Source organism: Rhinolophus sinicus, chromosome 18 (assembly GCF_057876585.1).
Source record: "Rhinolophus sinicus isolate RSI-liver-muscle chromosome 18, RSI-T2T, whole genome shotgun sequence".
Taxonomy (NCBI): Eukaryota; Metazoa; Chordata; class Mammalia; order Chiroptera; family Rhinolophidae; genus Rhinolophus; species Rhinolophus sinicus.
In genome coordinates, this window is record NC_142518.1 from 28,974,567 (window position 1) to 28,997,372 (window position 22,806).

General features: G+C 39.5%; 1 protein-coding gene and 1 long non-coding RNA gene across 10 annotated transcripts in view; one reads left to right on the plus strand and one right to left on the minus strand.

Annotated features, from left to right (window-relative positions):
• The window catches only part of LOC141569739 (uncharacterized), a 215,331-nt gene that overhangs the window by 24,767 nt on the left and 167,758 nt on the right, over positions 1 to 22,806 (minus strand). For 2 of the 9 annotated variants that reach the window (XR_012493497.2, XR_012493500.2), the window contains one exon: positions 4,834 to 4,895. The exons of 6 other annotated variants lie outside the window; for them this stretch is intronic. This is a non-coding gene — a long non-coding RNA (uncharacterized LOC141569739). Of the gene's footprint in view, positions 1 to 4,833; positions 4,896 to 11,748; positions 14,199 to 15,269; positions 15,390 to 22,806 lie in introns of those variants that run through there. One more of the 9 variants, XR_012493506.2, reaches the window with a different exon arrangement.
• Positions 1 to 22,806, plus strand: part of OTC (ornithine transcarbamylase) — a 56,660-nt gene that overhangs the window by 1,933 nt on the left and 31,921 nt on the right. Inside the window, exons 2-4 of the mRNA XM_019747855.3 lie at positions 7,762 to 7,900; positions 9,367 to 9,448; positions 19,976 to 20,063. Of these exons, the coding sequence (XP_019603414.2) occupies positions 7,762 to 7,900; positions 9,367 to 9,448; positions 19,976 to 20,063 (309 nt within the window). The remainder of the gene's footprint in view (positions 1 to 7,761; positions 7,901 to 9,366; positions 9,449 to 19,975; positions 20,064 to 22,806) is intronic.

Consider the following 22,806-nt stretch of genomic DNA (forward strand, 5'->3'; position numbering starts at 1 on the left):
TTTACTAATATTCTATTGTCTATATCCAGTAGCCAGACTACAATTCTGGAACTCCTGGCTAGCCATCTGTCACAGTGAATGGGGGCTGACGATGAATCAGCCCGAATCCATACTTGCTATTTGAAAATGTGAAAGCGTCGAATCACCCATCTTATTAGGAACTTGAGAGTGTGAGTCTCTGTTGAAAAATGGAATAACATTGAAATGGTGTTGTTCTCATGTGGCATGGCTGTTTTTCTTTTTCACTCTTTTAGTTAGCCACACTACCTGCCAGCTAGATGAATTCAGAATGGCTGATCTCCAATAAGACCTACAGCATTTGATGACCCCTCAACAACAGAGAAAAGCTCCCTGTCAACTCTGCCTATATTGTACTTTTACTTTGATTTTCAGCCTTCCACAGAGATTGGACTACCCCCCCCACCCCCCACCCCCCCGCCGCGCTGCCCCATCTCTCTTGGGAATGGTGGAGGGCCCTTCTTACAAAACCTACCACACGAATTTACCACTAGAGAGTAATAGGAAATATGTGGTTAGGGTTTGGAAATGTCACAAAACAGGGACTACACAATTTTGAAATGAGCAGTCATATCACTATGGACGAGATAAAATAACAGCTTAAGTGAAGGTGAAAGCATCCACGCTGCCTCCTGGATCAATCACTTTTAGTCAATTATTATTATTATTATTTTTTACAAAATCAATAGGATCAGACACAAAGACTGCCGAAAACACCCAATCCATAGGCTTTTCATCTTACAAACGAGGCTCTAGAGCCCAGCTGTGTTTGGCTAATAGACAGTGTCCTATGATTTGTTGCCTATTAGGAAAACCACTTATAGCTTTTAAAGAAACCACTAAAAAATCTCTTTCTTTATCAGAGAAGACCAATTTGTCAGTGCAGTTCAATTTCATCTTACAAATAGAAATTTCTTCAGAGAATATTGAGCTAAGCCACACAATTCTGTGGAGGTTATGGATTGGAGCCGGAGGTGACTGGTTTTCAGGTATTTCATTCCAGACCTATCTAAGGGCTTACATAACTCATTATGTTCCCTTCATCCCCCACACATGCCCATCTATACACACATGGACACACAGACCAAGCAATCACAGGCCATCCGTGTTCTTGCATAGAGAAAAGAATCCTCTGATTATTCACATTTTCTGTCATAACTGAACATTATTGCCTTTAAAAAAATATATTTCTTGACTTCAGAAAACTATATATAGCATAAGACCAGGCATGGAGTGGGGTCATAATGTTTCCCTTGGCCAGCAGTAGAATTTGGGTTTTATTTCTAGTTTGTTGTTTTTAGTAATTCAGTAATTTAACTAAGATAAAAGAAGTAGAGGCAGCCACAGATTTTCAACAGTTTTGGGTTTCCATCCCTTTAATAGGAGGTCTGCACAAAGCTAACCCTCATCTCACTCTTCAATTCTCAGATGAGGGGAAATCTCACAATTTTAGAATATTGACAACGTAAGGTATCTTAGAAACCACCTCGTCATCCAATTATCAGTAGTAATTTATACCTCATGTGAGTATGTGGCAACAGTGAGAGAGGTTTCAAGTATATTTTTATTAATACATTATTATTATTATTATTATTAAAGAAATTTGGAAATGATTTGCACTTTTTTTAATCAGTAGGATCAGGTTCAAGGGTTTTGTGAAAATAAAGTGACTCTGCCTTGCATGTATTGCAATATGCCTTCTCGAGATGGAGAGAAAGTAAGGGATGGAGGAAGTAAAGTTAGGCCCCTGAGAATTCAACGACGCCAGTATGGCCTGTGGGAAATCTTGTGTTTATAAACTTCATGAATGTTGTGGAAGACAAAGAGATGCAGGATCACTGACTTTTAGTACATTTTCTTAATTTTTCAGAGGAGGAATTGAGGCTAAAGGTGGGCAATAGTCTTCCCAAGGTCATACTTGAACTAGGACTAGAATTTGAGTATTCCAAACCACTGATCTTTCCCATCCACTGCTTTGCTTACTTTGATCCTTCCAAATTGATCAAGTTGGCCAATCTACCCTTGCACAATATCCTTTTTTTTAGGTACAGCCAAAATATCTCAGTAAAGAAAAACACACCAAGAAAATATGCCTTAACTGTTGCATCAATCTGCATAGTTAAAGTAACACCAGACTCTCAGCCATAGGGGCTATTGGCCCTCTCTTATGCCTCCAGAAGCTAAAGTCTTTATCTTAAATTCTCCACGCTGATCAAAATATCATTTAACATGGAATTTTTTCCTACTCTGGCAAAGTCTGTTTCTGACTGACCACATTTTACTCAAATCAAGCATTTTTTCTTCCAACAAAATACAATTAGACAAGGGAACACATCCAGGTCTCCCCCCTTGCTCCAAACAATTTAGCAGAGTTGGAAAATGTAGACTCTAGTAATGAAAGGTTCATTCTGCCAATAGAGAATACTCTTCCATTTTCTAGCTGGGAAGATATTTGGTAAAGCTAACACATGGATCTACTATTACCTTGGCTTAACTTCTTAGTATTCAGTGATTTGGGGTGGAGAAATCTCTACAATTAGTTTTTCAAGGCATAAAATTAATGTAAAGAACTAGTCTTGCCTTTTTCAAAAGTTCTGGCTTTAACCGGGTTGCAGTGACAGTTTTGACAGAAAATCTGCACGTGGTTCCCATTGTTTTCTAGAATACTGTCCTCCCTATTATGTGTTGGCTGAAGAATGATAATGTGGTTTAGGTCTGGTTTACCAAGGAGACACATTTGAGTACAAAAACACCATGCATTTTATGGGAATACTAAAATAGTGATTCTGGCCCTGGTCTGGGAGCTTGTGAACCAGACTAGGCTGCCTCCAACTGAGGCATGGGGTCTCTATGAGAACATAATAGCCATTTATGCCAGGGGTTTTTACTGGGCTAATTCTCGTGTGGGTTTATCACCAGATAAACAATAAATGCTTGATAGAGACCAGAAAAAAGGGCCTGTGGTGGAGGCATTTCAACATGGTACAATTGTGGAGCTCGTCTACTTTTCTCTAATTTTTAAGTAGCTTAGGAAAGGGGTGTGGCAGTCTCATTTTGGAGCCAAGGGGAGGTCTAGGAGGAGATAGAAAACAGGATAGGAATTTAAACTGGATCCATTGTGTTTGCTTTCCTTCCAGTGATAAATTTTCCTGGTTAGCTCTTGATATCTATGAAAAACAGCTCTTTCCCAAGCAAACATTTCCTGCCCCACCTCCTGGATAGAACTGAGAAAGGTGGTGACTACTCTAATGATTTTTCAATGGTGTAAACAGTATGACCCCCTTCACCAGTTGAGGTATAATTAAAAAAATTTTTTTCCGGTTAATCACTCATGCCCTCACATTCCAATATGACCAGATGTACAATATCTATCTCTCCACCCTTTTTATCCCCAAGAACCTTGGGGACGTGTTCTGTCCTAAAGGGGTTAGTGGAGAGAGGGAACTGAAATATCGGTATACTGTAGTTCATGATTATAGCACTTTGGATTTTGGCTCTCATGGTGCCATGGGCAAAAACTTTTCCTGTCACATTCTCTCACCAGTTTCCCAGGTTTCCTAGGATCCAAGGTTATAATGGTCTCGTTTCACACGCGCATGTCCAACCATTATTTCCAGTAGTGCAAATACTGTACTGGAGTGGTGGAGCCCTAGGGGATTTCAACTGTAGCAACACAGTAGGCTACAATCAATTCTCCTCTGGGACTCTTAGGCCTGGGCCACAGCCGATACTTGCTCTTGCCTCAACATTCATTCTGTTTTGGGGTTCTCCGTGTCTTTTTTTGGTCATCAGATCTTGGTAAGGGCATTGAAAATCCATCATGACAAATTTCTAAATTCATTCCTAGAGATCTGCTGAATTTCTTACACAAATTGATTTACTTCTGCCCCAGAGACATACTATCATTCATTCATCCATTTACTTAAGAAATATTTATTGAATACCTACTATATATCCCAGGCATTTCAATAAGCACTGCGTAAATATTAATGAATAAAATAGGCAGGATCCCTGACAGCATGGGTCATATAATCCAATGGGAAGATAAAAAGTAAGCAATAAATAGACATAAATACATATGAAAAATTATGGTCAGTGTTATGAACAAAATGAAGGCAAAGCAGAGACTACTTAGTACAGTCAGAGAAGAAATCTCATAGGAGGTGGTATTTAAGCTTCCAGCCTAAGGATGAGAAAAAGCCCCCCTTGAGAGCTGAGGGGTGAATGTTCTGGACAGAAGAGTCTTACGATGGGAAAGCATTTGAAGTACAGGTCGTCCTTCCTTTGCATGGTCCCCATGTGCAGGAATTTCAATTACCACAGTTTAGTTAAATAAGTCCAGTATTACAAGTACAATGTTGAAATTTCAGTTGCCATGGTATATTCATCTTGAATAGCTGCAGAAAGTAAAAACTTCACTGCTATCTCTTCAGTCCACAAATCACTATGTAAATAACTGATGCACACCATGATCAGTGACCAATCACATTCCTTCTTCCGAAGTCTGTTGTTTATTGCTCACTGTGCATATGTTATTCAGTTCGCATACAGACAACAAAAAGTACATAGTCGTGCTGCCGTCTTGTCTCCCAATGATAAACCCATGTGACATTTTATAAAAATGGATGACTGAAAGAGGGAATTGTCTGATGGAGATGAAAGTGCAGCAGAGAAAAAAAAATAACACTGGCCGTTAAATTTGAATCAAATGTTAATGTATTTATGAAAGAAATAGCTGACTGGGATTGTTGACCCTGCTGCTGTTTGGGAGGCTCTAGATATGCAGCTAGGGGAAGTTAGTGAAGACAAACTTACCGTCATAAATAGGGAAAGTGGTTGTGACAAAAAGTATGAAGACGTTCCAGAGGAAGTGACACCTGCAAAACACTTCACATTAAAAGATTTCTCAGAGATATTTCAAAGTATTGAAAGGACCAAGGATAAAATGTTGGAAGTTGATCGAAACTTCCAAAGGAATATGACGTTTCACCAAAGCATAGAAAAGATGCTTGCTCTGCATCATAAATTTTATGATAAAAAGATGGCATGCATTGTTCAAACTACTCTTGACAAATAAAACACTATAATTCTCAATGTTTCTAGTGTTTTAAATTACAGTGTACTAAATATATATCAGTTTTACTATCTTCCTCATTTTCCTATGTATTTAGACTGACAATAAGAGACTTTTTAATGTTTTGATTAAAAAAATTAAAGTCACAGAACAATTGTGATTTTTCCCATTGATTATTAAGATTGCTTTGCATGGGTTCAGATTTAATGGTTATTCACAACCCCACACTACGTCTCAAGGCCAGAACTGTCTGTATATAAAAAGAAAAGCTTATCTGCTAACATTTATTGGAGGTGTAATGCCCAGGCAACAAGAATGAGGGCGCCATTATCAGTGGCTGGAGTCCGGAAGAGGTATTCTTCTGATTGTTTGTGGTCTAAGAAAAAGAATTTGAAATAAAGTTTCTGTCCCTATACAAATTTGAAAATGAAAGGTCTGGACAAAAAGGAAAGATTCAAGCAGGATGTTTGTGTTTTCTTTCTACCTTTTATGCTCAGATCTATCAGTGCAGAAATGAAAGGAGTAGCATCTCATCATGTGATCTCAACAGCAGAACATTAACCCGAACCCTAAACCGAATCCTAACCCCACCTCCAACTTAGAAACTCCTTGAAGTGTGTAGGGACAAATTGGAGAAAAACCCAATCTGTCTTGTAATAAAGGCTGGAAGTTGGAGCTTTTTTTGAAGTAGCTAAAGGTGTTGTTCATCCTCTTTCACTATTATTTTATATTTCCTTCCATGGAAAGGGGAGAGAAAAGTTTAGTTCCCTGCAAAATTTTCATTTCTAATTATTTTTCTCTGTGATTCAACAACTCAATTCTAAGATCTATGATATTTTCTTAAATGAAAGCTGTAGCCCCATGAGCATTTAAAAGGGAGTGGATACAACAAAGTCCTGTAGGGCCTGAGACTGAGGGAGGGTACTGAATCCCTTAAGTGTAGCAGTTTCGAGACTCAGCTTTTGTGGGCTCCAAAATAACTAGGAGTTTGAGCTGGAGCTCTAGGCAAAAAATAAGGCCTCAAAATTAACCCATGGCTTGTTTTTCCTGTTGTTGATGGATATGAGCTCAACAACTATAGTGATGTTTCCCAAATTCCTTGAATCTTGGGGACTGAGATTATCCAGTGAAGTTTCTCCCCTCATTTAAAAATAATATTGAAGGAAGTGTTAAACCAAGGACTATTAATGTATTATTGCAAGACATAGAGTCAGGAGAGTTTATCTTCTGTGACTTTATGTTGCTTGGACCTTATTCCAGAAGAAAAAATAGTTTCTGAACTGCCCTAAATATGAATGGGGAAAGACGAAGCTACCATGACTCCATTCCAGGGCAGACCTGTTAAACCTGTTTACAGATCCCCAGAAGAAAAAAATCCAGTGGACTCTGAAAAATGCATGAATATCAGTCAAATGATTACTTCTCAACAATATCAGTACTTGTATATTCTAGGCATTGCTTAATATTATGACTAATTAATATTATCAGAACCAAACATATAACGAAAATATGTATGTAAAAACAAATTTCCTGCTTAAACGCTATGCTATGTCTCTACAGTTATCAAATTGCTGATTGCTACTGTCTAGATTTTGGACAGTTTTGTAAACTTTTTACTAGGGTTCCAGTAGAAAGAAGAAAATGAAGGTCTATTCTAGAAAGTTCTTTAGCCAGCAAAATATTTTTCGTATATTTACAATTTATTTTAAAAACATTTTGTTCTTCTTAGTCTAAACTTTTAATTTTTTTTACTTATTTTCTTTATGTTGTGCTATGGACATAAACTATTATGATAGTAATGCATATATTATAAATAAATAAACATATTGTAGATCCATTTCAAACACCTACTCAAGCACCTTCACCAATGCTGGATTGTTAGAACAGAACCAGACTTTGCCTGGCCCTTAACTCCTCAACTTCCCTTGGCTTTACTTGGAGAAACTGAAGGCAAGGAATCAGAAGAAACAGCTCATGGTCCCTCTTCCCTCTAGAGAGGAGGCCAGCTTGAATTAGGCATGGGCTGCAAGGAAGAAGCTGCTAACCTGCAGTACATTTCTTGAAGTTCAAAAAAATCATTATTATTATTTCACATCATTTTACTTGGACTCTTGGGACAAGTAAAAAGAACAAATCTCCAAGAATAGATTTGAAGGGCAGTAGGGGAAAATGAATGGAACTGTTTTCTATTGTATGTACATTATAAATTCTGATTGTCCAATCTAATGATTTCAATAATAGCTAAATTCTATCAAATGCTTATTATTTGCCAGGCATTGTCTGATTTCCATGTATTAAATTATTTCATCCACACAACGACCCTCTAAGATTATTATACTCATTTTCTGGGTGAGAAATTTAGGTGCAGAGAGAGCTTAAGTAGTAAGTGGCAAAGCCACTTGTAGGGCTATTTACAACAAATAAGAATTCAATCTCTTTCTTCAAATTCTTCTTTTCTCTCAAAAGTCAAAATATTGGATGTCTAAAATGTAAAGCACAGCCATATCAATTTCAGTGCATTAGCACTTTGCAGACACACATGAGGCTACATGTAATTTACTATGTTTTGTTTCAAGAATAAAACGATGAGTCACCACAGGACATGTTTTTTTTTTTTTTTTTTTTTTTTTTTAATGGAAATATATATTTCTCTTTCTCTTTTTTTGTAGAAGTGGACAACCGCTACAAAATAAAGTACAGCTGAAGGGTCGTGACCTCCTCACTCTAAAGAACTTTACAGGAGAAGAAATTAAGTATATGCTATGGCTATCAGCAGATCTGAAATTTAGGATAAAACAGAAAGGAGAGGTATGTAGCATTTTCATCTTACTTTCCATTACTGCCAATCAGCCTTTTTAAAGACAACCTTTCCAAAGAAATATGGAAAAGAAAACACATTAAAATTCCGAAACAGTAGCAAGTAGTGAAACCACACAGTCAAGGTAATTGATTATCACTGAGTGTACAGGCATATAAAAAGCATAAAAATCAGTTATTCAATGACAAGTCATTGTACTTCTTTCATGTGGAATGTTGAAATTCATTATTAACTGGGTCAGAACCTAAGGAATCATTTCTCCAGAAAGATTTTATTTTTATACTTCCTTTCTTTTCTCTGTGTGTTTTCTATTAAGTTAAAAATAAGCATGATACTTTTTTTCTAGCAACAAATTTCAATTGTGAATGCATATCATATATATGATTATTAGGATAATGTAAAAAAATGTACAATGATGTGACAGTGTTTAAAAAAAATTAGCAAAGAAACAATTAAATGGTAACCCAGTAGGAGAAAAGATGGGACATGGTGCTTAGCTATAATCATTATTCTGCATTTTGAGCAATTCATGTTTGAAATACGCTTAATTAATGCAGTAGCTTCATTTAGACTGCTTAATCGCAAAAACATTGTCATATTCCAAGCTTGTTCAAAAGCTTTTTTCAAGAGTTGGTTGCAGGTTGAGAAAGTTGTATACGACTTTCATTTTCTTATCTAGTTCACAAGCTCTCCAAGTTCCTGAGAACAAATTGCAAACAGGAGAGAGTCCAACTGGGATGAGTTGATGTCCCTATAGAAGACCTGAGATACTGAGAAAAGGTCTCCCAAGATTCCAGGCCTTTGTTATCTACACTGTGTGAGAGGAAGCTTAGCTGGCAGCAATCTATTTGTTCCAGAACTCATCCTATCGGGAGTGTCCATCCATAGATGAGGAAGGAGGAAGAGCCCCACCCCACACCAAACTCTCCAGATTGTTTCCACAGGACTTTCAGAAACAAAGCCTTTGCATTCCCATGAGGTTGCACGAGGAAAGTGTAGCTGACACTCTGAGGCTGTATCCTCAGGAGTCTTGGTGCCCCATGTTGTGATAGGGTAGCGTGTTCCTAGCTGAGAAAACACTTCTGAACCATGCATCTTCAAGGTCATTGGACATTGATGGTCATTTCCATGCATTTAAGGAAGAAGATGGTTCCAGTGTGAAATATGAATATCCTTTGGAACAACTGTTCACATTGAACCCCGGGCAACTAATAATCCTCTCTAATTATATGTCAATAAGCTGTGGGAGTTTCTGCTCCCTTCCCCCATTTGTATAGAACATGAAAAAAAACACTTTAAATTCACTTTTTAAATACCATTTTGAACACTTATATGGAAGCAGTGATGAATTCTACATTTTCTGATAACGTAAAGAATTAAGTTTTGAAACATAGTCCTTGATATTGGATATACATATATTTTTCCTTTTAATTGCATTTTTGTCCTTGGTTTTCAGTATCTGCCTTTATTGCAAGGGAAGTCCTTAGGCATGATTTTTGAAAAAAGAAGTACTCGAACAAGATTGTCCACGGAAACGGGTGAGTGCACAAACTCACCTTTGTGTTGAAGAAGGGGCTGGAGGGTGAGGGCCTGGGAAGTGTAACCCAGTGGGAGGATCTGTCTCTTTAGCAACCACAGAGGGGAAACGCTGGCCCTGGAGGAGCAGTGCAAACCTCTGAATGCCTCTTCCAATTCTCACAGAAGCTGCAAGTGGAAAGATTAGCTTCCTCTGTAGGAATTCGATGAGGACTTGAGCAGAAGTCCCAAACAGCAATTCATGTTCGGTACAAAATGCAAGCAGGCACAAATTCTCAGGCCTCAAACTCATGTGGGAGAGAAATGTGTATTATTTTTAATATGTAAACAACTTTTCCTTGTTTTTACCAATGTTGCTGGATGGTGGAAACCTAATCTCGCAATGTTAGGCAATCCTCAGTCATTTCAGGGTTTGCTTTGCCACCTAGGGTTTCCTCTCCCTTTCCGCGCAGTCATGGTTCCGTCCTGGAGACTATCTGAATGTCAAGACATCGAGGGCTATGGGGATCTGGTCATTGGTCATCAGGACATCATCATCCAAGATCCATGCTGGAGACTACGGGGACTTCTGTATCCCCATTGGACCTTGGCTGTCTCCCATTCACTGTGGAGTTGGCTTCACTCTGATTACCAGACCTGAAATATGTCTTAGTTTGGCTCTCTCAACCTCTTGCCAGGTCTCCAAGCCACACTGGACACAGAGACCCTGCAAGGCTCTCTCTACTCATGCTGGGTACTAGGGAGTTGTATAACATTTGTTGCCTCCTGCAGCTCTGTCTTAAAAGCACAGCACAGGTGTTCTCATCTCTGGGGTTCCCCAAATTCTTCTGAAATTTTCATCATGCTCCCCACCCTTCAGTACTTGGCCTGGGGACGGACAGGAGGGTACAGTGTCAAAGGTCCATCAAATTCTACTTCCGTTGCTTCTCTCTCGCTCTTCTTTTTCCCCTTCCAGTTCCCAGTATTGGGGGCCCAGCGATAAAGTAGGAGGGAAAACTTGCTCTGACTTTCCATGTAGTATTCTTTCAAACTTATTGTTTGTGCCTGGACTCCTAGGCTGTTGAAACTCAAAATTTCTTCTTTCTCAAACTAATATCTGTGTACTGAGTTTCAAAAAGTCTATTTTGAAACATGTAACCTACACCTTGCCTTTTTTCTTTCTCTCCGTGTTTCTGTTCTACCAGACCTCCCTTGAATCAATGATATGACTGCCCCCGGCGGCCGGTTAGAGCGTGGTGCTCTTTACAACAAAGTTGCTGGTTCGATTCCCACATTAGCCAGTGTGAGCTGCGCCCTCCACAACTAGATTGAGACAACTACTTGACTTGGAGCTGATGGGTCTTAGAAAAATACACTTAAAATAAATAAAAAATTAAAAAAAATAATATGACTGCCCAAATGGGCAAATGGATAGGACTGAGGAGGAGGTACCACTGACAAAAATGCATTGGTTGATTCTTCAAATCAACAAGCATCAGAGCTTTCTAGGGCTTAGAAACAAACAACAACTTCACGCAAATCTTGCCTTGTAATGATCAGTAATGAAGTTCATCAAATATATAACAAAAGGAAGTTCAGAGGGATTAAGTGATTTGCTAACTTCACTCAATTAGCACCACGCTCTAACCAACTGAGCTAACTGGCCACCCCACTTCACTCAATTAATACAGATAGCACCGGGATTCAGATGTCAAGTTCAATGCTCTTGCTAATGCACGCCCCATGTCCTCTGAGAGAAGGAAAGAGGAAGAGGGGAAACATGTACGGTGTCACCTAATCTCTAAAGTCTTAGGAAGAAAACATGAGAACATTTTGCTATTTACAGCTGGCTCCTTTAAGAGATCATGTTGACATCTACCATACAGTAAAAGGAAAATGAATATTGCGTTAAGCAGTTGGTAATTCTCAAATTCTGTTCCCTTTTAACAGTGGTCTTCCATGAACTGGGCAGAATTTTATTTTATTTTATCATTTTTAATCATTAGTACATAAGAGGGGTGTTCTTTTTTGAAGTTATCAAATCAAATTAATGCAGAGACATTTCTCAATTTTAAATATTTTTAAATTAATTTTTCTTAGTTGTTGGTATTTTCCCACCCGTCTTCTCTGTTCAAATGTTATGTTGATATCAAATATCCCTGAATAAGTGATCAGTTTTACCATTCACATATAATGTGGTTGTTAAGCTATTAATAAAACCAAGAGTGAAGATTTAATAAGCCTTTAGGTGAAGACCCTGTGCCAAACACTCTACATTAATTACATGGATTATCTCGCTTAATCCTGACAACTCCATGAGGATGAGACCATTGAGAAAAACAGGCTGAAACAGGTTCAGCAAGTGGCCCACTGACACATTGCTAATAAATGGCAGCCTCGGGATTGGAAGCTATTATTAAATGTATTTTTTAAGTATCTAATTTAGTTTGGGCATGTGATAGTCATGTTTTATTCCAGGAAAATTGTTTCTATAGGTGGCATTAAGCATTTTGTTAAATGATGGCTTTCTATAAAGAAGGGCTCTGAAACCTGCACAAAATTGCCAACTGTAACAACAAATACATGAGGAAAAGGAACATATGATCATAAAAAGTTATGGTTCACAGAGTATTCATTATTAGCCTCAATAAATATCCGTGGTTTTAATTGCGTATGGCATCCTGCCAAACTCAACAGTAGGAGAATCAGGCAGAGGAAGTAGCTGCTTTAAACGTTTACAGAAACTGTAAACCTCAAGCAAGAAAACATGGCAGAGCATTTGTGTTGTGTACACGTGCATCTTAATAGTTGTCCCCTGGCAAAATTTTTCATTAAAACCTGTTACCTTGGTATTTAGAATGAAAATAGGATGTAATTAAAACTGCCTGTTATTGCCCCGGCTTTGTGCCAGCTTCTGGGATGGGGTGATCCTCACAGGACAATCCGTGAGGAGTCCATCCCAAGCCTGAGTCGTGGAGATACAGCCGTATTCCCCTTTATCTCAGGGGACAGAATAAAATTCTCCACCCCACTTAAGCCATATTAATTGTTCGTGTAATATTTTTATTACAGTGTAACCCACCTACGGAAAAGTGCACAATCAATAAGCGTATAGTTCAATGAATTCTTACGGTGAACACTGCCTTGTAACTAATACCCAGATAGAGAAACAGGATACTAAATAGCAATCAGAAGCCCTCCCTTGTATCTTCTTCTAGCTGCTATTCCCCCTACCCAAGGGTTATCATTATCCTGCCTTCAAACATCACAGATTAGTTTTGCCTGTTTTTGAACTTTATATCATTCAGCATATGCTCTTTTGTGTCTGGCTTCTTCGGCTCAGCATTAGGTTTGTGAGATGTATCGATGTCTCTGTGTGTAGTTGTAGATCATTCATTCCTCACACACTCTTTGTGTATGCCTGCCTGGCAAACCGTGCAATTCTCCTGTGTGTCTACTGATGATTATATTCTTTCACTGCAAGTTAATTGAGCAGATAGACGGGTAGATTTATTAATCTCGGTAAGTGCAGTAGCTGATACAAAAATGCACAGGGCATCCTAAGAGACGGCTCTTTTCATTATTTAACATTGGTATTTGACTTTCAAGGTGACACAGAAGCCAGTGCTTCCCAAGCTCTTTCAAATTCATCATCTTTACAAAGGTGGCAAATGACAATTGTGATACTGCTCTGCAGGTGGGAAAGTGAAGCACAGAGAGGTTAACGACGGCCTTAGTTCTATCAAAAGAGCCCTCAGATTTCCAGTGCATGAATTGTATTTATACCCTTTCTTCCAAAGCTTGCAGGGCTCTGTGAGGAAAAGAAAGAGCAAAGTAAGATGTACTTTTATTTTCCCAGACAGAAATTATTACTAGAAGAAACCCTTCATTCAAAACTATCTGATGTGAATGTACAAACAAATGAAACAGATAAAAAAGCAGACTTCTCTGGATGAAGCGTGAAGAAAGAGTATAGATAGACCTGTCCCTTTGCTCTCCTCTCCTCAGCCCTGGTAGCTCCTGGTGGCTTCTGGGAACCTCTGATGCCCTGCTGAAGCACTTATTACCACCCAGGTCTGATAAACTGGTGAATACTTGACCTGTGATTTTGGACTGGAGCCTGAGGCTTCTTTCTGATCAGTGACCAGAACTGCAGAGGCAATTCTTTCCTGGAGGCAATGGCCCCCATTTTATCTCCTTCAGGGACTGCTGAAGGCTTTGACACTTTCTGTAACTGCTCTTCCTACCCCTACCTCGTAAGTCCAGTCTTGATGTGAATCTTTATAACACAAAGAGAGAAATGAAAAGGCAAAAAACGAATCTTGGGTTATTACAGCAAAAGGCTTCTAGTCAAAGTGAGAGTGTGACTTGGAGCAGACATGCCAGGACGTCTTAAACTTTGTGTGAAACGTTCCTCCATAGTCTTCAACCCTTAATGACATTCATCCCCTGTGCTAGGCACATAGTAGGTACAAAATAAATACTGTCTTAATGAATGTGCAGTATTCATATTTGTTTAGGTGACTTTACCTGTTTATAAACAGATTAAGTGCTCAGGAGTGATTAGTGATTACAATCACCACTAAATTCCATTAGCTCACTTCACATATAATAGAACATTCTGTTCTTTTTGTTAACAAAATTAGGAGATGTTTGCAAGTGAAAAGAATGAGTCCTTGGGGTGGCCGGTTAGCTCAGTTGGTTAGAGCTGGTGCTGGTGGCACCAAGGTTGCAGGTTCGATCCCCGCACGGGCCACTGTGAGCTGTGCCTTCCTTAAAAAAAAAAAAAAAAAAAAAAAGAATGAGTCCTCTCTCCATAGTAAAAATCCCTTCTACATTCATTCAACTAGTATTTGTTGAGAATTTATTATGTACCAGCATTTATTCTAGGTTCTTGAGAGTGATACACCAGTGAACAAAAGAGGAAAATCCCTGCCTTCATGGAACTTACATCCTACAGAGTATACAGATAACACACAATAGACATAATAAATAAGTGCATGATATCTTATGTTGGAAGGTAAGTGCTCTCAGCAAGGAGAAGTATGTGCCTGGAACTGAGGGAAAAACATGTATTCCCTTATTTGAACTTTGGCTTTTACTCCGAGTGAAATGGGAAATCTTTGCAGGGTTTTGAATCAAGGAGGGCATGATCTAACTTGCTTTTTAAAAGAATCTCTCTGACTGCTCTATTGAGAATAAACTGTTGGGGTGGGTGTGGAGACAAGGTAGAAACAGTGAAACTTGTTAATAGGTAACTAGTACATAGAGGCTGGGGCCAGGGTGGTAGCGATGGAGGGCTAAGAGGGACATTAGGGCTATGTTTTGAAGGCAGAGCTGATGAGATTCCTGATGTATTGGGTAAGAACGCGACATCAAGGCTGACTTCAAGGTTTCTGTCTAGCAACTCTGAGCAGGATGGAGCAGGAGAGAGGGGAAGATCGGGAGTTCGGTTTTGGAAGGATTGAGTTTGAGATGTCTATTAGACACACAGGCAAAAATGGGGAAAAGATAGATATTAGTCAGGAATAAGGGAGTGCGACTTGGCCTACACATATTTGGAGTCATCAGCATACAGGTGACATTTAAGGTCATAGGACTGGCTATCATTATAAAAGGAGTGAGTGTAGATGGAGGGAAGAGGCCAATGACTGGCCCTGGGGCACCTCAACATTAAGAGGTCAAGGAAAAGAGGATTCTCAATGGAGATTGAGAAGGAGCAACTGCCGAGGTAGATGTAAAGGTAAGAAAGTGTGATGTGCTGGACAGCGTGTGAAGAAAGTTAATTAAGGAAAAGGTGGTAGACAACGTTGGTAAATGCTACTAAGAAAAATGAGAACTTACATGGCCAGTAGATGTAGCGATGTAAAGTTTATTGGTCACCTTGGTGAGAGGAGTTCTGGAGCAGTGTTGGGGGGCCACTGCCTTATGGGAATAGATTTGAAGGAAATGAGAAAAGAGGATCTGGAGAGAGAAAGAAAAAAAAAAGAGTTTTTCTGCAAAGAGCAAAGAATTGAAGGGATACCTGGTGGGGGAAATAAGACAAGAGAAAGTTTGCATTTGTTTTTATTAATGAGTGAAAAAGTGAGAATGGCCTATTCAAGATGTAGGTAACATAAGGGAGAAAGGGAAGAACTGCGAGAGCAACATCTTTGAATAAGCAAGGGGGTATGGCTTCTAGTGCATTCCTGGGGCATGGAAGGTTCATCTATGCTTAACAGGAAAGAAAGCAGAATATATGGGTACAGATGCTGGCAGGTGGGGAAATGGAGTGGGGGAATCTGGAAGTCCTCTGATCGCTACCTTTTTTCTCAGTGAGGTAGAAAGCAAGGTCATCAGCTTAGTGCTGGCCCCACTTTGAAAATACAGAGGGTGCCAAAAAAATGTATACACATTTTTAAAAAGGAGAAAACTGTATTAAAATAGAAATACAATGAATGACGCTAGCATTCATTTGATTAACACCATCTTTTGAGCGAACGTCATACTACACATTGCTACGTAATTCAATTCAACTTCGAAAAGTAATACATAGATAACATCTCTCAAAATGTGTATACATGTTTTTGGCACCCCTGGTATATCAGAATCCAATCACTTTCTCATCACTTCAGCTGCTACTACCCTGATCCAAGCTACCAACTCTCACCCAGATTTTTTTTTAAAAATTTTATTAGGGAATATTGGGGAACAGTGTGTTTTTCCAGGACCCATCAGCTCCAAGTCAAGTCATTGTCTTCAGTCTAGCTGTGGAGGGCGCAGCTCACTAGCCCATGTGGGAATTGAACCAGCGACGTTGGTGCTATGAGCACTGCACTCTAACCAACTGAGTTACTCAGCTGGACTTCACCCAGATTTTTGAAACAGTCTTCTGACTAGTTGCCTTGCTTTGGCCCTACTACAGATGTTCGATGAAAACATAAACCCAATCATAATTATTCCTCTGCTCCAACCTTCCAATGGCTTCCCATCTTATTCAGACAAAAGTCATAGTTGTTGCTTCCTCCCCACCTTCCTCCTGTAACCTCAGCCCTTACTATCCTCACACACACTGCATGTTACACACCAACCTTCTTGGTGTGCCTTGAACCTACAGTCATGACCCTTCCTCATGAGCTCAGGACATGCTCCTCCCACTGTCTGGTATGTTTCAGTGTGGCTTCTTTGACCACGTGAAGATTACAACTCCTATTCCTTATTCTCCCTATCCCCCCTCCATCCTCTAGTTTTCGTATAGTACTTATCAACATCTGCCATACAAGGCATTTACAGTAGTCCCCTCTTACCCACAGGGTATACATTCCAAGACCCCCAGTGGATGCCTGAAACCGCAGATACTACCAAACCCTCTCTCTCTATTTTTTTCCTATGCATACATACCTATGATCCAGTTTAATTTATAAATTAAGCACAGTAAGAGATCAACAACAATAATGCAATAGAAAATTATAACAATATACTGTAATAAAAGTTATGTGAATATGGCATTAGTAAGTAAAATAAGGGTGACTTGAACACAAGCGCTGTGATCCCGGGGCAGTCAATCTGGTCATCCAGACGGCTACTAAGTGACTAATGGGCGGGGAGCGTATACAGAATGGATACACTTGACAAAGGGATGATTCACATCTTGGGCAGGAGGGAGCCAGACAGCACAAGATTTCATCATGCTACTCAGAAAGGCATGCAATTTAAAACTTATGAATTCTTTATTTCTGGAATTTCCATTTAATATTTTCAGACTGTGGTGAACCACGGGTAACCGAAACGTCAGAAAGCTAAAGCACAGATAAGGACAGCCTATTGTAATTTACTCATCCAGTTTATTATCAGTCTTTCCTCACTAGAATATAAGTTCCATGTAGGCAGGGACTTGTACCATGTTTACAGTGCTTTCCGCGGTGCCTAGAACAGCACCAGGCATGTAATTTTAGAATGAATGAATACATTTCAGAACCATGTTGTGAGGCCAGGACCTGCTTGGTCACTCCAGACAGACAAGATGGTCTCCCACCAAAATTGGTTTGATTGTTGACAGTGAGGGCACCACACATGCACCAAGAGAGTATGAAAAGTTTTATTACTCACATAATGTGGTTTTCTGGGGAGACTAGGGGTGGCTCCCAAGCTGGTCCAGAAGTGGCATTAGAGACTGGGGAAATGCTACTGGCCTGGACTTCTACTGTGGTTAGGGGTGGGGCTGTGGAAAGGATTCCCATGCATAGGCCAGGACTTGCATAGTTGGAACTTCCTGCTAGCGCCAAAGGAGGGATCACCTGCACTTTCTTATTGGCTTGCCCAGATGTAGGGCAGATGGAGAAGGGAAGTGATGGCAGGCTTGAAAACTTGTAGCAGTCAAACATCACAAATGGAGTCAGATGCTTTATTACAGGACCCTTAGCAAGTAGCACTGTTATTGTGTTTCATGTTCTCTGGTTCTACTTGGGACGTAGCTGCCAGGGGTCTTAGGGCTCTAGACAAACTGCCTGATTTTTCAGATGAAGAAGACTGAGTCCAGTTCCACCAGGTTGTCCTGTCTCTGTAGACCCCACTGTAAGTTGGCTCAAGGACTGGCTCCCCTATGGCAAGCCCTTGGACTCTAGGTTCGCAAAAACAATCTTGAACACATTTTTAGACTCTCTGACTCTTGGAAGATGTCAGAGGGGTCCTAGCTTGGGGAAGGGGGGTTTTCACTTTGTGAGGGGTATAAATGTCTAACTAGTATGTTGTTTTGTACACCTGAAACTAATAAAAAAAAATAAAATAAAAGAGAACACCTTTAAGTACAAAATAGGTAGATTATAATTATTTCATTTTATGCAGTAACAGAAATGAGGACTATTGTTTTAATGTGGATTTTTCTGAGTTTCACTTTTAATTAAGAGTTATTAAACAGAAAGTAGAAAGATTAGCATAACGAGCATACCAATGCCCCTTACATCAATCTAACAACTGTTAATATGTTGCCTTCTTTGATTTATCTACGCATTTTTGTTGCTGAAGTATTTTATAGTAATGTAAAGCTATAATGACATTTTATCCCAAAATATATCAGTAAGCATATTTTAAATAAACAAGGATAGTTTCCTATATAACAATAATATCATTATCATACCTAACAAAAAGGATTCCTTAGCATCATTTAATATCCATCCATATTCAAATTGTATCATTCAAATGTGTTAAGACTTAAATGGGGTGTTTCATGAGATTTTGGGTCAAATTCCCCTTCCAGGGTCTAAAACTCCTCATTCCCCAGTTCACTATGAAATTATTTCCTCCTTTCTCATGGGAAACAGATGGGATTAGAAATTTCTGACTGTTGTTTATTTCCCGAAAGACAAATTAGGCATATTACAAATAAGAAGGAAAACAGTAATGTCTGCAAAATTCCTCAGACATGTCTTTATCTTGTAATTATACTTATTTGCCCTTACATTGTGTATCGAAGGTCTGCCTACTGAAGCAGTCTCAAATGAGAAAGTAAAAGTTTGACTGGATGTCACCATTTCCCATCATTTTGCCCCAGGGTGTGTTATAAAAGGGCTCTGCTTGCACTAACAGAATTTAGCTGTGGCTTTGGGTGACACAGGATGACACAGCCCCCCTGTGTCATCCTCTTCTGACGAATGGAACATGAGGTGCAGGTGGGGCAGGAGCAATCCTCATCTGGTGAGATGGCTGCAATGATTGCACATTCCACAGAGAGTTGAGAAGTGGTGAGGGTAATATGTGAGCACTGTTTAGCTTTGTCTTGGTTGGAAGACACATAAAACAGTAGAGGGACACTTTGACTTGGCTGACTTTTAGTGACCCGAAACCACCATTTCAATGCTTACTTTGTTTTAATTTAAAAAAAATTAAAGTATAATTTATATATAGTAAAATACACAGGTCTTAAGTGTATAGTTCAATCAATGTTAAAGAATACATACACCCATGTAACCTACAAACTCTATCAAAGTATAACACATTCCCATTACCCCAGAAAGTTCACCAATGCTCCTTCCCAGCCAATCACCCTCCCCAAAAGCAACTATCGTTGTAATTTCTGCCACTCTGTTTGTTTTGCCTGTTCTAGAACTTCATATAAATGAAATTATACATTGTCTAGCTTCATTCAGCATAAAGTGTGTGAGAGTCATCTACACTGTGTGTATTCATAGTTCATTCCTTTTTATTACTGAGTAGTATTCCATTGCAATCCGTGATATCCCATGCTATGGTTTATTTTTCTGTTCTCCTGGATAGACATCAGTATATATTTTAAACAATGAATACCAGGAGTAGCCTCTGAAAGGGGAACAGTGCCCCATTATTTCCAGGTTCTGAACAAGAGGGTGGAAAAATGGGCACACATCTGAAGGAGAGTTGAGTGTTTGTACAGAAAATTCCCTCAGTTGCTCTGCCTAGGAATTCCCTATCAGAGAAGTTGGAGAACTTGAAAGATTTTGACTTTTCAATTGAGATGGTGCCAACTCCTCATAATTGTGTTTCCTACTTCAGTTCCTTTTTTCAAAATGATTTTGTTTCTCTTTCTTTTATTGTAGGCTTTGCACTTCTGGGAGGACATCCTTGCTTTCTGACCACACAAGATATTCACTTGGGTGTGAATGAAAGTCTCACAGACACAGCCCGGTTTGTACATTTTCTTCTCTTCAAAGCTTATTTCAGAATTGATGGATACATGTCAAAAAGAAACTATGCTTCTCTTTTAATAGTGTTTCCCCCTTTCACTGTCCTTTGTACTGTTCTCTGTTTTCCTTCTTTCCCTCTTTACTTGATGTTCTGAATGCCCTTCTCTTATCCTCTGACCACTTTCCCTAGATTAAGATCATTTTTTTCTTAGCAATTTGAAGAGGTTTCTGATTATAAAATTTCAAATTTCGGGAAACTTAGAAATCATTAAGCATGACTCTTACATTTTACAATTGAAGAAATGGAGTACCAGGGAAACTGACATGTTCAATGACTCATAACTAGTTTGCATTGGAGCAGGGCATAATATTAATAGATATCATTTACTGAGCATTTATTATGTGTCAGCATTGTTCTAACTCATTGAATCCTTATAACAGCCCACACAGATTGGCATAAAGAGGTGAAACTTAATTAGGGACATACTAGCTACTTCAACACAAAATCTCAAAATGTCAATGGCTTAACATAGTACAGGTGTTCCTCATTGGTAAGGGAAAGACTGATTATTTGTGTGGCCACTGAGAGACTCTAGATGAAAGTACTTCTACAATCTTTAACATGTGGCCTCTAAGGTCACCCTGGGTGTCAACATCCAGCCACAAGCTAGGGGAAGAGAACATGGAGACGGGATACTTGCTTCAAAGCCACCTTAGCAGGGAAGTGGCACAATCATTTCTACTCACATTCTGTTGGCAAGTATTAGTAGCCCACCCCTACCTAGATGAAAGCAGAGGTGGGAAAAGGCTCGTAACCACTATATTATAAAGATTGAATGGGCGGTCGGGTGGCTCAGTTGGTTAGAGCACGAGCTCTGGGCAACGGGGCTGCCGGTTTGATTCCCACATGGGCCAGTGAGCTGCGCCCTCCACAATTAGAATGAAGTCAATGAACTGCTGTTCAGTTCCCAGGTGGCCAGACGGCTCAGTTGGTTGGAGCACGTCCTCTCAACCACAAGGTTGCCGGTTCGACTCCTCGACTCTCACAAGGGAGGGTGGGCTACGCCTCCCGCCCCCAAAAAAGATTGAAACACAGGCCCCCTGACTCCCTATGCAGTATTCTCACCATTATATCATGTCTGGTCGAGAAATGCAGAGCAAATGTCTTTGTTTAAATATTTTACCCTTGATGTGGAAGCCTACTGACTTTTTTTCCTGAAAATGATGTGCCATAAAGTAACTCCTTGCAGACACTTCCTGCTTTTTATGGCATCTACCCTAGTATATACTAAAGAAACCGCCTCATTTGAATTGCTAAAGTGATTTGAAATCACTCATCTTTAAACATTTTTGTCACATTATTTCAGATGAGACAATATTAGTATTAAGAAGTGTGGTGTTCATCTTCTGGATGTAAAGGACAAAAAGAATAAATAAACATAAATGAGGTTTTCTTCCAAATATGCTGCCACTGACTGGGATTTATATTAGCCTAATAATTCTCTTTTCACAGAAGTGAAATACAGTTTACTCGAGAGCAAATATTACAAGCTGGTTAAGGAATGAAGCCAGGGATACAGCCAGGAGAGAGTTTCAGTGGGGATCCTCCGTGTAGAACCAAGTGAATGAGAGTGAATGAGTCATGTATGAACTAGTGGTTGGAAAAGGGTACAGTTGGAGGAACAGCTGAGCATCCAATAAAGAGTTAAGGAGTGCAGACTGGCAGCCAGCCAGAGGTCAGGGCCCAGAAATCAGTGGAGTGGGCAGGACCCCAAAAGCAAGAGACCAATAGCCAAGCATGGCTCAAAAGCTGCGGATGAGTATAAACAAGTTCTTTTCTGTGCTTGCTCTCCACGTAACGATTCCCACCGCAAGTTCTTAGAGGAGCTCTGCACAGATCTTGAGAAAAACAATATGCTCACAAGTTCCAACGTCATTGGGACCTTTTAGTCCATATACATAATTAGTTCCATTGCTACATGGATATATGGATACATAAAATTTGATCCATAGAATTCCTTCTGATCGTTGCATCTTATCCAAAAAACTCTGAATGAAAACAAAAGCTCCTTCTTAAAGGGTGTATACTATGGACCTCTTGTGCTATTATCTCAAATCTTTGTAAAAACCTTACAAAGTATTATTGGCCCGATTTTACAGATGACAAAACCATGACTCAGAGAAGTAATGGAGCTTAGAAGCTAAGTCAGAATTTAAATCAAGTTGTTTTTTGTTTATTGAAGGCTATGCTGTTTTGACTACCCCTACTGCTTCTTGCATACATCCCATGAGAGGGACAGTGAAATAAGTTGTGGCAATCATTGGCTTCTGTGTCATTAGGTCCCCAAGACCACCCCATGTTTGATGATTCACCTGCAGGATTCACAGGACTCAGCATATAGTCCTGCTCATGGCTGTGATTTATTATAGTGAGAAAGTATACCAAGCACAAGCAATGAAGGGAAAAGGCACATGTAGCAAAGTTCAAGGGAAACCAGGTGCAAGCTTCCAAGACTCCTCTCCCAGGGGAGTCACTCAGGACATGCTTAATACCCTTCGCAATGAGTTGTCACAACACATGTGAAATGTTGCTCCTTAGAGACTCAGTGCGCAGGGTTTTCACTGGGAGACAGTTATATAGCATCCTCTGTTTGACATGTACCCAAATCCCAGACTCCCAGGAGGAAAGCAGGTGTTTACTTTAAACCACATTATTTGTAAAAATATTTTAGGCACAATGAGCC